The sequence below is a fragment of the Mytilus galloprovincialis genome, chromosome 12, assembly GCF_965363235.1.
Source record: "Mytilus galloprovincialis chromosome 12, xbMytGall1.hap1.1, whole genome shotgun sequence".
Taxonomy (NCBI): Eukaryota; Metazoa; Mollusca; class Bivalvia; order Mytilida; family Mytilidae; genus Mytilus; species Mytilus galloprovincialis.
The window spans coordinates 79,287,970-79,307,017 of NC_134849.1; the positions used below are offsets into that span (position 1 = coordinate 79,287,970).

The window sequence follows — 19,048 nt, forward strand, 5'->3', positions numbered from 1 at the left end:
ATGTTCATCTGAAATTGTTCTGAAAGTTTCTTCTGTGATTGTGGCGTCCTCTGTATCGATAGTTTTGGTTTGGATGATTATCTTCTCTTGTATTTTTCCGAATATTGTCCAGTTCGTCTTCTAGTGTTGTGATTCGATTCAACATACATTCTTTGTCGCGCTATAATTGATATTGCTGGTCGATGGCTTTACATCTTTGATCGTATATCCGAGAATGAACTGCTTTAAGATCCGTATTGCGTTCCTGTAATTTTTCTATTTCTTTTTTATCATTTGCACCTTGTTTTTGAAATTTTTCTAAATTGCGAATTACACTGTTATGCTCTTGTTTCAGCTCTTTGAATTTCTTTTCGTAATGAACACTTTTGATTTCAAACTTCACTCTCTCTGAATGCACTCGGTCGTGCCTGAGTGTAACGCTATCAATGAATTCTCTATCATAATTAAAGGCGGGAAAGAAATCCATCAGTTCAATAGTAGTAAGTTCCGCACAGGGAAATATTGACATAGCTTTCTGTTCTTTGAATAGTCTCATTCTTTCTGCGTTGCGACGTAATTTTGATTTCGATTTAACTTTGACAACTTTCAAGTCCGGTTGTCTATGAAAATTACACATTCTGGCGAAATGTCCAAAATTTCTGCGCTTATAACAAAATGACATTTTTGCTCTACATTGTCTAAAATGAAATTGATTGTTCACAGTTTTTCCACAAAACTTACATAGGCAGTTATCCATATGTTGTGTTGAATTTCTGGTCTGAACGGTAGTTCCGTTATCAGACATCTGGTTTCTCCAGTTTCGGTCAAAATTTCTGGTTCTCTGCGTATCCATTTTTCTGTTTGCTGGGGGTCAGCTACACAGGTAGAACAAGGTATCCGAAAGATGCGTTGCCCGTACGTCCTAACACCAGATATAGCCGGGGTGAAATGGCTATTCGACTATATGTAAATCAAGAAGGAAGATTCGCTCCTTTAACTTTTATTTTAGCAGTCCGGCAAGACCGAACAACAAACTCCAAACTAAATGTAATGAACATACAAACAATAACAATATATATAAGCACAATCAATTAAAGGATTAAGAAGATTAACAGATGACAAATTAGAAATAACAATAGATTAAAAGAGTAATTAGTGTCCGACACGTATTTGAAAATTATAGTCCAAACTGTCACATAGAATGAATAATGAAATAAATAGAGTAAATGCATTTAAAAGACCTTTGTCCAAGATTATGACACATAATCCGTGTAAAACACTTATGCCTAAATTTACGACTAAGTCTAGAATAATTAAATACATGCAAAACCTAAATATATTAAAACAATTGAATAACTAAAATGTTGTTCAAAAACTATTTCATTGCACATTAGAGTGACATGACACAGAATGACTCCCAGTAGAGATAGTCTGACTATTAACATTAGAGTGACATGACATAAAATGACTCCCAGTAGAGATAGTCTGGCTATTAACATTAGAGTGACATGACACAAAATGACTCCCAGTAGAGATAGTCTGGCTATTAACATTAGAGTGACATGACACAAAATGACTCCCAGTAGAGATAGTCTGGATATTAACATTAGAGTGACATGACACAAAATGACTCCCAGTAGAGATGGTCTGGATATTAACATTAGAGTGACATGACACAAAATGACTCCCAGTAGAGATAGTCTGGCTATTAACATTAGAGTGACATGACACAAAATGACTCCCAGTAGAGATGGTCTGGATATTAACATTAGAGTGACATGACATAAAATTACTCCCAGTAGAGATAGTCTGGCTATTAACATTAGAGTGACATGACATAAAATGACTCCCAGTAGAGATAATCTGACTATTAACATTAGAGTGACATGACACAAAATGACTCCCAGTAAAGATGGTCTGGATATTAACATTAGAGTGACATGACACAAAATGACTCCCAGTAGAGATAGTCTGGCTATTAACATTAGAGTGACATGACACAAAATGACTCCCAGTAGAGATAGTCTGGATATTAACATTAGAGTGACATGACACAAAATGACTCCCAGTAGAGATAGTCTGGATATTAACATTAGAGTGACATGACACAAAATGACTCCCAGTAGAGATGGTCTGGATATTAACATTAGAGTGACATGACACAAAATGACTCCCAGTAGAGATAGTCTGGCTATTAACATTAGAGTGACATGACACAAAATGACTCCCAGTAGAGATAGTCTGCATATTAACATTATAGTGACATGACAAGAATGACTCCCAGTAGAGATAGTCTGTCTATTAACATTAGAGTGACCTGACATAAAATGACTCCCAGTAGAGATAGTCTGGCTATTAATATTAGAGTGACATGACACAAAATGACTCCCAGTAGAGATAGTGTGGCTATTAACATTAGAGTGACATGACACAAAATGACTCCCAGTAGAGATAGTGTGGCTATTAACATTAGAGTGACATGACACAAAATGACTCCCAGTAGAGATAATTCTGGCTATTAACATTAGAGTGACATGACACAAAATGACTCCCAGTAGAGATACATGTAGTCTGTCTATTAACATTAGAGTGACATGACACAAAATGACTCCCAGTAGAGATGGTCTGGATATTAACATTAGAGTGACATGACACAAAATGACTCCCAGTAGAGATAGTCTGGCTATTAACATTAGAGTGACATGACACAAAATGACTCCCAGTAGAGATGGTCTGGATATTAACATTAGAGTGACATGACATAAAATGACTCCCAGAAGAGATAGTCTGGCTATTAACATTAGAGTGACATGACATAAAATGACTCCCAGTAGAGATAATCTGACTATTAACATTAGAGTGACATGACACAAAATGACTCCCAGTAAAGATGGTCTGGATATTAACATTAGAGTGACATGACACAAAATGACTCCCAGTAGAGATAGTCTGGATATTAACATTAGAGTGACATGACACAAAATGACTCCCAGTAGAGATGGTCTGGATATTAACATTAGAGTGACATGACACAAAATGACTCCCAGTAGAGATAGTCTGGCTATTAACATTAGAGTGACATGACACAAAATGACTCCCAGTAGAGATAGTCTGGATATTAACATTAGAGTGACATGACACAAAATGACTCCCAGTAGAGATAGTCTGGCTATTAACATTAGGGTGACATGTCACAGAATGACTCCCAGTAGAGATAGTCTGGCTATTAACATTAGAGTGACATGACACAAAATGACTCCCAGTAGAGATAGTCAGCATATTAACATTAGAGTGACATGACATAAAATGACTCCCAGTAGAGATAGTCTGGCTATTAACATTAGAGTGACATGACATAAAATGACTCCCAGTAGAGACAGTCTGACTAATAACGTGAGAGTGACATGACCAGAATGACTCCCAGTAGAGATAGTCTGTCTATTAACATTAGAGTGACCTGACATAAAATGACTCCCAGTAGAGATAGTCTGTCTATTAACATTAGAGTGACCTGACATAAAATGACTCCCAGTAGAGATAGTCTGGCTATTAATATTAGAGTGACATGACACAAAATGACTCCCAGTAGAGATAGTGTGGCTATTAACATTAGAGTGACATGACACAAAATGACTCCCAGTAGAGATAGTGTGGCTATTAACATTAGAGTGACATGACACAAAATGACTCCCAGTAGAGATACATGTAGTCTGGCTATTAACATTAGAATGACATGACACAAAAAGACTCCGAGTAGAGATAGTCTGGCTATTAACATTAGAGTGACATGACACAGAATGACTCCCAGTAGAGATAGTCTGGCTATTAACATTAGAGTGACATGACATAAAATGACTCCCAGTAGAGATAGTCTGGCTATTAACATTAGACTGACATGTCACAGAATGACTCCCAGTAGAGATAGTCTGGCTATTAACATTAGAGTGACATGACACAAACTGACTCCCAGTAGAGATAGTCTGGATATTAACATTAGAGTGACATGACACAAAATGACTCCCAGTAGAGATAGTCTGGCTATTAACATTAGAGTGACATGTCACAGAATGACTCCCAGTAGAGATAGTCTGGCTATTAACATTAGAGTGACATGACACAAAATGACTCCCAGTAGAGATAGTCTGCATATTAACATTAGAGTGACATGACATAAAATGACTCCCAGTAGAGACAGTCTGACTAATAACGTGAGAGTGACATGACCAGAATGACTCCCAGTAGAGATAGTCTGTCTATTAACATTAGAGTGACATGACATAAAATGACTCCCAGTAGAGATAGTCTGGATATTAACATTAGTGTGACATGACACAAAATGACTCCCAGTAGAGATAGTGTGGCTATTAACATTAGAGTGACATGACACAAAATGACTCCCAGTAGAGATAGTGTGGCTATTAACATTAGAGTGACATGACATAAAATGACTCCCAGTAGAGATAGTCTGGCTATTAACATTAGAATGACACAAAATGACTCCCAGTAGAGATAGTGTGGCTATTAACATTAGAGTGACATGACACAAAATGACTCCCAGTAGAGATAGTGTGGCTATTAACATTAGAGTGACATGACACAAAATGACTCCCAGTAGAAGTAGTGTGGCTATTAACATTAGAGTGACATGACATACAATGACTCCCAGTAGAGATACATGTAGTCTGGCTATTAACATTAGAATGACATGACACAAAAAGACTCCCAGTAGAGATAGTCTGGCTATTAACATTAGAGTGACATGACACAGAATGACTCCTTGTAGAGATAGTCTGGCTATTAACATTAGAGTGACATGACATACAATGACTCCCAGTAGAGATAGTCTGGCTATTAACATAAGAGTGACATGACATAAAATGACTCCCAGTAGAGATAGTCTGACTATTAACATTAGAATGACATGACACAAAAAGACTCCCAGTAGAGATAGTCTGGCTATTAACATAAGAGTGACATGACATAAAATGACTCCCAGAAGAGATAGTCTGACTTTTAACATTAGAATGACATGACACAAAAAGACTCCCAGTAGAGATAGTCTGGCTATTAACATTAGAGTGACATGACACAGAATGACTCCCAGTAGAGATAGTCTGGCTATTAACATTAGAGTGACATGACACAAAATGACTCCCAGTAGAGATAGTGTGGCTATTAACATTAGAGTGACATGACACAAAATGACTCCCAGTAGAGATACATGTAGTCTGGCTATTAACATTAGAATGACATGACACAAAAAGACTCCCAGTAGAGATATTCTGGCTATTAACATTAGAGTGACATGACACAGAATGACTCCCAGTAGAGATAGTCTGGCTATTAACGTTAGAGTGACCTGACCAGAATGACTCCCAGTAGAGATAGTCTGGGTATTAACATTAGAGTGACATAACCATTATGACATGAATATTTTGTACCATAGCTAAGCTCCGCCTTCTTTCTTTTAGATTCTAGTTGAGTTGCATATTTAATTAGCAAAGTATGATTCATCAATTTGCATATAATATACCATGGTTTTCCGTAAACACACCTTTTAAGCGAATTATTTCATTAAGGTGGCTCATGGGTACAACAGTTTCAGCAAAAAATTGAACCTTTATGTTTTCATTTCAAATTTTATTTATTACACTATTAGTTATTACTTTATGATATGGTAAAAAAAATCAACCCAAAAAAATCGATTTGGTTTGGCCCCAGATGACTTTTAAAATGTTTATATCATTGAAAAAAAGCTCCAAATTATCTCCCTTTGGTGCAAAAATGTCATTTTTTGGCATTAAATTTGAAATACCTTTTTTAACTCATCGGTGACCTATATTTTTTATTATTGTTTTCATATAAGCTGTACATAAACTAAATAATTGTAAAATATAAGCGATTTCTGTAATTAGGTTATTTTTTTATTTCGATATTACCTCTATTTCTCCTATTAGTTCAACAGAAAAAAAGGACATTAACAAAAATGTATGCTTCTTCCGGAGGCAGATTGTGAGCTTAAATGAACAGTGACCCCATTTTTTTATTCCATTTTTCTTTTAAGTATATGATAAAGTTCACTTATTAAAAAATATAGCGAATTCCTATATTAGAAAAAAAATTTGATTTATACCCAGGAGCCCCCTTAAAACAGCAAAAGAAAAAAGAAAATTTATGTTACAATTATCAATTATTACACATCCAACATCCCATGGATTTAGTTAAAGACGTCATAAATAGTCAGAGAAAAACATGACCTTGTGCAATGCCAAGATACAGGCCAGGCTAGGTACTGACAGACTGTAGATCCATGAGTGTGCATATGTATATAACAATATTTAGTTTGCTTTTAATTTACTGATAACAAAATCAATATAAATACCAATAAAAACAATATTCAAAGATCTTATTACAGTGTTGAATTGGTAACCTTTTAGAATAAGTTTACTGTTAATTCAGAAATTATCACGTGCATTTATTATTGTGATTTGGTCAGTTAAGACTTAAATGCGATTTTTATTTTTACGATTTTGAGAAAAATCCTGTTTAAATCATATAAAATATTTCAAAATGCGAGTTTAGATTATTGCGATTTCAACTCTGTCGCATTTTTCGCAATAATAAAAACATCGCATTAATTTCTGAATTTACAATATTTAAAGGATTGATAAGTTTACCAGGATCGTTTCTAAATTTCCAGGCACTGTAAACAACCTCTCCGTAAAAATGTAGATGTGCTATCACTTTTGAAATAAGTTTTCTACAGGTACAACCAGACTTTAAAACTAAATCTTTATATCTATCATTGTTTATGGAAGAATTTAGTAAAAGTTTTAAGTAATTTGTGGTAGCGAAATCCCTGACTTGATAATTTACCAGTAATACATAGATAACGTCCATTAAAATCCAAAGGCGAAAGAGTTGTGATATATAAACACCATAAGATGGAACATCACCATCCAGAAAAGGAAAATTAACAATAAGGAATCAAACATCATCCTTTTTGTCGTAAATTTTAGTGTAGACAATGGTGGAGTTTCCTCTGTAAAACTGAAATATCTAAATCTAGGAAAGGACAGTTATTACCTTTCTTATTTGATTTATTTAAAGTAATAATAGGTAAATCTCGGCAGTATATTTAGAAAACTCTTGATTATTTAACCAAAAAATATCTGGTTTAGTTTTAATTGCTGCTTAAGAATACTAGCCTAACTTTGTGTCAGTTAACAGCTCAACTTCGTTTTCTTTTAACCACTTTTTTTTGCAAGATACATAGTTGCTGGGTGTTTATTTTTCATCAAGATTTTGTATGGGGTCGAGTTTTAATTTTTGTTATCCAATGACCATTTCCCTTTCACTGTTTGTGGGAAAAATTAACATACTTGTTTTTCCATGTCAAAATTTTGGTCTTTAGTCAGATCCTATCTTTCGGACTGTTTTAAGCTGTATAATGAGGAATTATTTCATTAACATAAATAAATCCTAAATTTTATGACCCGCTTCATTAAAATGTTGACCTTGTCATATGAGGTTATTTTTGATTTGTTGACTATATATATAGATATATATTGACCTTTACACATCTCCATTCTTGACTTGTTTGGTTGCTGTCTCATTGTCATATAACTCACATTTCTTTTTCCTTTAGCACAAGTTCAATGCTTAAAAGTTCAACCATTCTACTTTTGAAGGCAAATAACATTGTAATGATGTCATCATATTCTTTGTGTCTTTTTTACTCATTGGTGGTATATGGTATTTTGAATGTACATGTAAAAACTATATACATTGTTTATGTTGATTATCTCCCAGCAGGGTCTAAATTAGCCGTGACCTGGTCACTTGAATACACATCAATTCAATTGTGAAGAATTTAAGCAAATGCATAAGTTTCCTTTTAGTAAAGTTGCATATTTGGAGATTATTTTTATTCTTCATTTCATATATTTTTGTTCAAATTGCTTTTGTAACTTTTTAACATGCAAAAATTTGAAAGTCTGTCGGTTGTACCTAACTACCGGTGTGAAGATCTGAACCCATAAATGACAATGAGACAGCAACCAAACAAGTCAAGAATGGAGATGTGTAAAGGTCAATATATATCTATATATATAGTCAACAAATCAAAAATAACCTCATATGACAAGGTCAACATTTTAATGAAGCGGGTCATAAAATTTAGGATTTATTTATGTTAATGAAATAATTCCTCATTATACAGGTCTGTTTTGTTTTATTGAAACAGGGAGATAACACACAAACATTGATGTGTTTATAAGAAACAGGGAGATAACCCATAAACATTGATATGTTTATAAGAAACAAGGAGATAACACACCAACATTGATATGTTTATACAGGGTGATAACACACAAACATTGATATGTATATACAGGGAGATAACACACAAACATTGATATGTTTAAACAGGGAGATAACACACAAACATTGATATGCACAGTTTATACAGGGAGATAACACACAAACATTGATATGTTTATACAGGGAGATAACACACACACATTGATATGTTTAAACAAGGAGATAACACACACACACATAGATATGTTTAAACAGGGAGATAACACACACACATTGATATGTTTATAAGAAACATTCATAACTTAACTATAAATAAAAGTACCAATGAAGTATTTTTAAGTGATACATATATATATTTAGATAGTCTGGCTAATAATACAGTAGCGTGACACAAAAATAACTCCAATTAGACAGCCTGGCTAATAATACAGTGACATGACACAAAAAAACTCCGATTAGACAACCTTGCTAATAATACAGTGACGTGACACAAAAATAACTCCAATTAGACACCCTTGATAATAATACAGTGACATCACTGACATGGCACAAAAATAACTCCCATTAGACAGCCTGGCTAATAATTCAGTTATGTGACACAAAAATAACTCCAATTAGACAGCCTGGCTAATAATACAGTTACATGACACAAAAAAACTCCGATTAGACACCCTTGCTAATAATACAGTGACATGACACAAAAAAACTCCGATTAGACACCCTTGCTAATAATACAGTGACGTGACACAAAAATAACTCCAATTAGACACCCTTGGTAATAATACTGTGACATGACACAAAAATAACTCCCATTAGACAGCCTGGCTAATAATTCAGTTATGTGACACAAAAATAACTCCAATTAGACAGCCTGGCTAATAATACAGTTACATGACACAAACAAACTCCGATTAGACACCCTTGCTAATAATACAGTGACATGACACAAAAAAACTCCGATTAGACACCCTTGCTAATAATACAGTGACGTGACACAAAAATAACTCCAATTAGACACCCTTGGTAATAATGCTGTGACATGACACAAAAATAACTCCTATTAGACACCTTGCTACTAATACTGTGACATGACACAAAAATAACTCCATTTGACAGCCTGACTAATAATACAGTGACATGACACAAAAAAAAACTCCAATTAGACACCCTTGCTTATAATACAGTGATGTGACACAAAAATAACTCCCATTAGACAGTTTTGCTAATAAAACAGTGACATGACACAAATATAACTTCCATTAGACCTCTTGATAATAACACAGTGACATGACACAAATATAACTCCCATTAGACCTCTTGATAATAACACAGTGACATGACACAAAAATAACTCCCATTTGACACCCTTGATAATAATACAGTGACGAGACACAAAAATAACTCCCATTAAACAGCCTGGTAAATAATACAGTGACATGACACAAAAATAACTCCCATTAAACAGCCTGGCTAATAACACAGTGACATGCCACAAAAATAACTCCCATTAGACAGCCTGGCTAATAATTCAGTTATGTGACACAAAAATAACTCCCATTAGACAGCCTGGCTAATAATACAGTGACATGCCACAAAAATAACTCCCATAAGACACCCTTGCTAATAATTCAGTTATGTGACACAAAAATAACTCCCATTAGACAGCCTGGCTAATAATACAGTGAAGTGACACAAAAATAACTCCCATTAGACAGCCTGGCTAATAATACAGTGAAGTGACACAAAAATAACTCCCATTAGACAGCCTTGCTAATAATACAGTGACGTGACACAAAAATAACTCCAATTAGATAGCCATGCTAATAATACAGTGACATGACACATAAATAACTCATATTAGACGGCCTGGATTACAATACAGTGACGTGACACAAAAATAACTCATATTGGACAGCCTGGCTAATAATACAGTGACATGACACAAAAATAACTCCCATTAGACAGCCTGGATTACAATACAGTGACGTGACACAAAAATAACTCCCATTAGACATTTAGACAGCCTGGCTAATAATGCAGTGACATGACACAAAGATAACTCCCATTAGACAGCCATGCTAATAATACAGTGACATGACACAAAAATAACTCCCATTAGACAGCCTTGCTAATAACAGGCCTTCATGCTATTATGAATTTGTCCTAAAAACTCCTACACCAAGCTATGTATGGTACTATATACAGAAGGTCATATCTCTTTCATTCATGACACAGACAAGTTACTTGATACAAGCTAAAAAAAGTATATACATAATATATTCAGAAATGGTTCAACCGATATTCATCTGAAACTGTAATTGAGCTATTTTATATTTTCAGTTTAAAGATCTACTGTTCGTTTTTATTTGATTCAAATCCAGTCGATTTAATACACGTTTAGTAAAGGTAAGTGAATATTATAGTCAAATTGTATTGAATCGTTATGTTCAGATGTTATTTATTTTATCAAATGAAATTCAATTAACAATGTTAAAATGTATAATTGTATAAATAACCCAATTTTTCAAGACGTTTCATTACAATGTTAAAATGCTTAAAGGGGAGATAATAAAGAGCTAACAGGATTAACATTTTGCACTCATCTACTTTTGTTATACATGTATTTATATGGAAAACAAAAAAAATATGTGACACAACTATATGATTACCAAACTAACATGTCTAACAAAACATTGCAATCATTACAATGTAAATTGCTTAAAAAAATAAGAGTTTTCGACTATGAAGTGAACTTGGGATATTTATGTTAATGGGACAGCAACCATTCAATGAAAGAGGTCAAAATTGTATTCAACCATTGACAAGCATCTTTAAATTATAGACCTATCAGTGGGTTTGTACTTACATTCATGAGCAACACAAGTGCCACATTTGGAGAATGATCTGCTTACCGTTCCTGAGCACCTGAGATCACCACAAACTTTTGGTGGGGTTTGTGTTACTCAGTCTTAAGGTTTTTATTTTTCTACCGACAAAGTCGAAGGGGACTTTAGGTTTGCACTCCGTCAGTCTGTCTGTCTGTCTATGTCTGTCTGTCTATGTCTGTCTGTCTGTCCATCCGTCAGACCAGCAAATCAGTTTTCCAGGTTTTATATGCTCGTCAAAATTTTGACGGGACGTATTATAGTATACTAATGTCTGGCGTCCGTCTGACCATGTCGCACCATTTCTTGAGAACAATTTATCCAAATTTCATTAAAATTAACATAGTTGTTTCTTATGATGATCAAACGATCTGTATACTTTTTGGCGAAAATAAGATTAAAACTTTTTCAGTTACGGGACTTTGTAACTAAAACAGGGGTGTGTTTTTTTCACATGTCGTACCGTATCTCAAAAACGATTTATGATTATTGCTTAAATCTTTACACACTTTTTACATGTCTTAGTTATATTAATCTGAAGATCTGTATACTTTTTGTGATGATTCTTTATTTTATTTTTGAGTAATTGAATTTTTATTGAGCTTTTTGGTAAAAAACATATAAAACATGTTGTGAGCAATTTTTTTTCTGTCTCTCATATAAACTTCCTATTGAGCAGGAATAAGGAATGAGTCAAGATATACCTAGCATGACTTCCTGAACAACCCTCGCGTTATTCCAAACATTTTTTAATGTTTTTTTTTCACAAGACGACGGGCATATCATGCGCTCGTGGCGCAGCTGTTTATTAGTCCCCTACTGACGAAGTCGAAGGAGACTTTAGGTTTGCACTCTGTTCGTCTGTCTGTCTGTCCATCTGTCTGTCAGTCCGGCAAATAAGTTTCTAGACTTTTTTCTTCATGCTTGAAGATATTGATTTGATATTTGGTGTATTGTTTTATTATGACAAGTTACAGGTCAAGTTTGATTTTAGCTTTTCTCCTTGTTCAGTTAAAGCCCTTTCCCTAGAATTAAATTTTTGATGAAATACTTATTAATTAATAGATTTCTGTTCAAAGGGAAATACGTACTCATTTTTTATTAACTTTCCCTAGAATTATATTTTTGATGAAATACTTATTAATTACTAGATTTTTGTTCAAAGGGAAATAACTCATTTTTTAAAAGACACTGTATTAAGATAAATGACATTTTGGATTTTTTCCCTTCTCTTTAGTAAATTGTTTGAAGAATTAAGTGGTAGGTTTGTTTGTTTTTTTATGTAGTTTACACCATGACAAATTATAGATCAAGTTAGAATTTCGTTCCATTACAATGATTTTTTTAACCGGTAGGGGACTATGTATTGCCATGCTTGTTTTCTTTGTGCTTGAAGATATTGATTTAATATTTGGTTTATTGCTTCATAATGACATGTTACAGATCAAGTTCGAATTAAGTTCTGGTCTGATGGTTTTGTACAGAGTTGTGGTCCTTGGACTTTGAAAATTCACTTAAATAATCAGTTTTCCTCACTTCGTTTCGTCATACTTGAAGATATTGATTTGATAATTGGTCTATAGTTTTATCATGACAAGTTACAGATCAAACTCAAATTTTGTTCCAGTCTGATGGTTTTGTGCAGAGTTATGGTCCTTGATCTTCGAAAATTTGCTTAAATAATCAGTTTTCCACACTTTGAGTCGTCATGCATGCTTGAAGATATTGACTTGTCTTTGTTATATAGTTTAAACCATGACAAGTTATAGATCAAGTTAACATTTTGTTCCAGTACAATGATTTTTTAATTGGTAGGGGTCCTAGGGGACTATGTATGCCATGCAATAATGTCAGAATGCTTGTTTATTTTGTGTTTTGTGTACTGTTGTTTGTTGGTGTTTTCTTTTTAGCCTTGTCAAAGGTGTCAGACCACCAATTAAAAGTCCCTATCTGTACAACCAAATTTTGCAATTTTCATAGCTTTCTAAATTTTTTATCTTAAGTTTAACCTCTTACAAACCAGGTATGTCCTGAATCGTACAGGTATCACCTTTCGTCATGCCAATTTTCAGCATACCTTTAAAGCCATATAAGAAAGAAGAGACCTTCCGAATGGATGTACCACTAAAGATAACCCCTGGTTTTCTTGAAATCTTAAATTAGTATACTATGGAGCGCATTAATCCTCAATTTTTAATGTCAACTCATAGACAAGTAAATTTGGGCTCAAAATGGTCTTAATATATTTCTCTTTCACCAAAAGTTTCATTTCTGCAAATTTGTTGGGTAGTTTAAGTAAACAATGACATCAAATGCACTATTTTTTGTCCGAGTAGGCCTACTTTCACATACGTTCTAAATTTGAGGGAATAATTGGTGGTGTGACACCTAAAGAGACAAAAAAGTTGATTAGAAATCTTTTATTTTGCTTTATTCTTAATCCTTAGTCAATTTGTAGTTAAAAACAGCCTATCTGAGCATTATGCGACTTATATTAAAAATTTCACAGCTCAATTTAAACTGACTGTAATGTATGACTTTGATAGAAAATACTTGAAAATTTCATTTTGGGCTACAGGAACATAAACTTTCAATATCAAGATCAGTGTTTGCTGTTTTTTCCTTGTTTGTTTTACTACTTTCAAGACTTTCCACAATTTTTGCAATGAATTTAGTAAAAAATCCAAGGTATTGAAGTGTCGAGGAATATTGACTCCCCTTTTTTTCATCTGGTGTCAGTAAAGTACTACAAATTGATCAAAAGTGCAGTCATGGTCATTTAACTGTGTTTATTTACATCAGTTAATAAATTTAAGATATAAAATTTCATTTGGAATAATAAATGGTACTTTTGTGAGTTTCTGCAGTGTTTACATTAGGCTATGCTATCTGCCAAGTACATATTATGACGCAATGATATAAGGGGTAAAAATCAAATAATTTCATTAAATCTGCATGACAAAATTTGTTTGGGGGTAGTAAACAACCTATGTTTCAATGTTTAACACCACAGAATAACTTTCTGTGCATTTATAACATTATTTAGGACATTTTTTATATAAAAGCATATTGTCAGGGTGGGAAAAGCTAAAAATAGCACAAACTCAAAATTTGCAATATGTGACATTTTGCTGCCAAAAAGATTGAAATGTGGCTACTATTATCTCAAATGATCAGTTAAGACAAAAAAAAACCAATTGTTTTCTGATTTTGATGTTTCACCGCATTTTGCTTAAAGGTGTCAGACCACCAATTAAAAGTCCCTATCTGTACAACCAAATTTTGCAATTTTCATAGCTTTCTAAATTTTTTATCTTAAGTTTAACCTCTTACAAACCAGGTATGTCCTGAATCGTACAGGTATCACCTTTCGTCATGCCAATTTTCAGCATACCTTTAAAGCCATATAAGAAAGAAGAGACCTTCCGAATGGATGTACCACTAAAAATAACCCCTGGTTTTCTTGAAATCTTAAATTAGTATACTATGGAGCGCATTAATCCTCAATTTTTAATGTCAACTCATAGACAAGTAAATTTGGGCTCAAAATGGTCTTAATATATTTTTCCTTCACCAAAAGTTTCATTTCTGCAAATTTGTTGGGTAGTTTAAGTAAACAATGACATCAAATGCACTATTTTTTGTCCGAGTAGGCCTACTTTCACATACGTTCTAAATTTGAGGGAGTAATTGGTGGTGTGACACCTTTAGTTTGAACTTCGATTATTTGTATTTTGTAGATCCTTGTCCAGTCAATGTGATCCTTGTCCAGTCAATGTGATCCTTGTCCAGTCAATGTGATCCTTGTCCATGCAGTCAATGTGATCCTTGTCCATGCAGTCAATGTGATCCTTGTCCAGTCAATATGATACTTGTCCAGTCAATGAGATCCTTGTCCAGTCAATGTGATCCTTGTCCAGTCAAGTTATTATAGGTAAGTGTACATTATATGTGAACTATATAGGATCATATTACTAAGTGAGATACATGTCAATGAGACAGCAACCCAACAAAGTAAGAATACAGGTCAATATATAGTCAACAAATCAAAAATAACCTCATATGACAAGGTCTTTATTTTAATGAAGGTTTATGACCATAAAAGGAAGGTTGGGTTTGATTTTGGGAGTTTTGGTCCCAACAGTTTAGGAATTAGGGGCCCAAAGGGTCCAAAATTTAACTTTGTTTGATTTCATCAAAAATTGAATAATTGGGGTTCTTTGATATGCCGAATCTAACTGTGTATGTAGATTCTTAATTTTTGGTCCAGTTTTCAAATTGGTCTACATTAAGGTCCAAAGGGTCCAAAATTAAACTTAGTTTGATTTTATCAAAAAATGAATCCTTGGGGTTCTTTGATATGCTGAATCTAAAAATGTACTTAGATTTTTTATTATTGGACCAGTTTTCAAGTTGGTCCAAATCAGGGTCCAAAATTAAACTTTGTTTGAATTTATCAAAAATTGAATAATTGGGGTTCTTTGATATGCCAAATCTAACTGTGTATGTAGATTCTTAATTTTTTGGTCCCGTTTTCAAATTGGTCTACATTAAAGTCCAAAGGGTCCAAAATTAAACTAAGTTTGATTTTAACAAAAATTGAATTCTTGGGCTTTTTTGATATGCTGAATCTAAACATGTACTTTGATTTTTGATTATGGGCCAGTTTTCAAGTTGGTTCAAATCAGGATCCAAAATTATTATATTAAGTATTGTGCAATAGCAAGAAATTTTCAATTGCACAGTATTCAGCAATAGCAAGAAATCTTCAATTGCACAGTATTGTGCAATAGCAAGATATTTTCAATTGCACAGTATTGCGCAATAGCACGAAATCTTCAATTGCACAGTATTGTGCAATAGCAAATATTTTCAATTGCACAGTAGTGTGCAATAGCAAGAAATATCTAATTGCACAATATTATGCAATAGCAAGAAATTTTCAATTGGAGTTATCTTTCTTTGTCCAAAATAGTAGTTGAATCAACTTAAATCATTGTTTTATACAATATACAATGTATATTCACTTTAACTACCAACTGATAAATTAAAACAATCTTTACCATTCAGTGATAACAAGCACTTTATTTTACATTTTAATATTTTATGATGTATTTAAATGAGTAGTTATTGTTGCAAACTCCATTAGAAATTTGAATTGAGATTAGTTTTGGGAAAAGAGAAAGGGGGATGTGAAAAAAAAATGGGGGGGGGGGATTAAATTTTTCTCATTTCAGATTTCATAAATAAAAAGAAAATTTCTTCAAACATTTTTTTGAGAGGATTAATATTCAACAGCATAGTTAATTGCTCAAAGGCAAAAAAAATATTTAAAGTTCATTAGACCACATTCATTCTGTGTCAGAAACCTATGCTGTGTCAACTATTTAATCACAATCCAAATTTAGAGCTGAATCCATTTCACGGTCCACTGAACATAGAAAATGTGTCTGCTCCACTTCAGGTTAAAGCTTTTTGTCAAGCTATTTTTTGATGAAGATGAAGTCCTATCAACTTGAAACTTCTTACACATGTTCCCTATGAGTTTTGACCCCAATTTCACAGTCCACTGAACATAGAAAATGATAGTGTTAGTGGGGCATCCATGTACTATGATGACTATGTACAAATTCTTGTAGTTTCTGTTGTGCATTGTGCAAAGAAAATTTTCATGAAAGTTTTCTTGGCTTTATAATTAATGATGTAAGGGAGTGATCATTTATGCCTCAGTGAATATGTTGCCTCAATAGGCCAGTTCCGGGATACGGTAGTTAGTTGAATCTGTCATATGACTTCCATCACCACATAACTAAAATGTAGGCATCGTCACTTCCAACACATGTTGAGCGAACGGGTGAAAAAGTTTGATTGTATATTGCACAAAATATTTGGAGAATTAAAATTTAATAAGTTGGTGACCCTCCCTTAAGTGGTATGGGAACTAAGATTGCGTCCTTACGGAAAATAAATTATTTCTAAACTACTCTGCAGAATGACGATTCTGAAAATGCTTGAAACTTTAATAGAGCAGGGATACAGGCCCACCTTCTATCTGGTAAATGATGTCACAAAAGGGTGCGAAATTGAGGATATTTTCCGGTGAAAGACATGATTCCAGAAATGGCCTATCACTTGCATGCAGCGACACAAGTCTATTTGTCTAGTTTGAAGTTACCTAAGGAGGTGTGGTATGATTAACAATGATACAATTATTCCTAGACCATAGGACAAAGATATAAACAATTACAGGTCGTCCAATAGCCTTCAACAATGAGCAAAACCCAAAACCCATACCATATAATCATCTATAAAAAGACATTGTATGATAAAATGTGAAACATTTCCAAAGAAAACATCAACAGCCTACTTTGTACTACAACAATGAAGGAAAAACAAATATGGTACACAGCTTCTAACTACATCCACTACATTATAGGTCCTGGCTGTGGACAGGCACATACAGAATAAAAAATGATTGAATTTAATGTGACTGGAATAGTTGATCATAGACAGTGTTTTGAGAAGCTGCAATATGATATTTAATATTGTTCTTTATGTGTGTCTTAATGCTGGTAAATAAAACTTGAAATTTTTAGATCTGGGAAAGTGCAATAGATGTTCTGGTGTTTGATGGAAAGAGTCACATCCTGCTTGTAGAATACATTTGTACCTCATTCAGGTATGTGATTAGATTTTTAAGGTTTTGAGTTCAGTTCATTAACTTTAAATAGTGCAGAAAAGTTGAGATAAATGACTGTTTCAATGCTATTATATATTATTTGAATGAAATAAGAAGATAGAAATATTAGGTCAGTATTTTTTAGTGATCATGTTTTTTTCAATTGACAATAACACAAATACCTCAATTAAAACTCAACAGTATATATTAAATATAACTTTACTTTTCTATTTTTAGGCTATAATGGAAAGTTGGAATGAGGTAAGATTTACTTAATAGTCTTCTTGTCATTTGTAGTTTTGTTCCCCATTAGTGTACAATTAGATACAAGTAAAAACTAGTAGAATTCTAAGTGAACTACCAAACTAATTCCAAAAACAAAAAAATACAAAACTGGGACAAAGCAAGGTGGAAGGTGAAAAAAAGATTCTAAAAGTGAGTGGTGGGAGATAGTGTATTATTTATGTAGTACCTTCATAATCCTTGTTTATTTGTAACTCTAAGTAGGTCTGTAGAGTTATTTGAAAAAAATATTGGGACAATTTTTCTACATAAAAAAAAATAATACAGAAGTTATTTCCCCTTGCCATTGTTAAGTTCATGTGAGTTGAATAAGACCAATCTATTTTATGGTATAAAGAGCCAACTGATACAACACACTTTTTGTCTTGTTAGGTTACATTCTCATTGCTTTATTATATCCCACATCTACATTTATTCAGTCTACATACATTTATATATGTATCTCTTTATGTAAGTTAATAGAGAGATTTCTACTAGTTGATATAAAAAAGGATGAGTCAGTACCAAGGGGCAATTAAAGGACTAAGTGAATGAAACACAATTACATGTCTTCAAAAGGCAATTAAAGGACTAAGTGAATGAAACACAATTACATGTCTTCAAAAGGCAATCAAAGGACTAAGTGAATGAAACACAATTACATGTCTTTAAAAGGCAATCAAAGGACTAAGTGAATGAAACACAATTACATGTCTTCAAAAGGACAAAAGTAGGGGCAACTAAAGGGCTAAGTGTATTACATGTCTTTAAAAGGACAAAGGTCAAAGTCCAGAAAACACTACAAGAAAGAAAAATCAAGGATATGCCAAATCTAGTTCATGATTCTATAAAAAAATAATTTTTTGAAGGTTAACAATTTTTGTCGAGCCTGCGACTTAAT

At 33.4% G+C, this 19,048-nt stretch overlaps 2 protein-coding genes across 2 annotated transcripts in view; both read left to right on the forward strand.

Annotated features, from left to right (window-relative positions):
- The window catches only part of LOC143054955 (uncharacterized), a 244,707-nt gene that overhangs the window by 12,319 nt on the left and 213,340 nt on the right, over window positions 1–19,048 (forward strand). The window lies entirely within an intron of this gene.
- The window catches only part of LOC143054952 (uncharacterized), an 82,988-nt gene continuing 74,569 nt past the window's right edge, over window positions 10,630–19,048 (forward strand). The window contains exons 1-4 of the mRNA XM_076228047.1: window positions 10,630–10,707; window positions 14,927–15,120; window positions 17,783–17,865; window positions 18,103–18,126. Of these exons, the coding sequence (XP_076084162.1) occupies window positions 18,109–18,126 (18 nt within the window). The 5' untranslated portion in view covers window positions 10,630–10,707; window positions 14,927–15,120; window positions 17,783–17,865; window positions 18,103–18,108. The remainder of the gene's footprint in view (window positions 10,708–14,926; window positions 15,121–17,782; window positions 17,866–18,102; window positions 18,127–19,048) is intronic.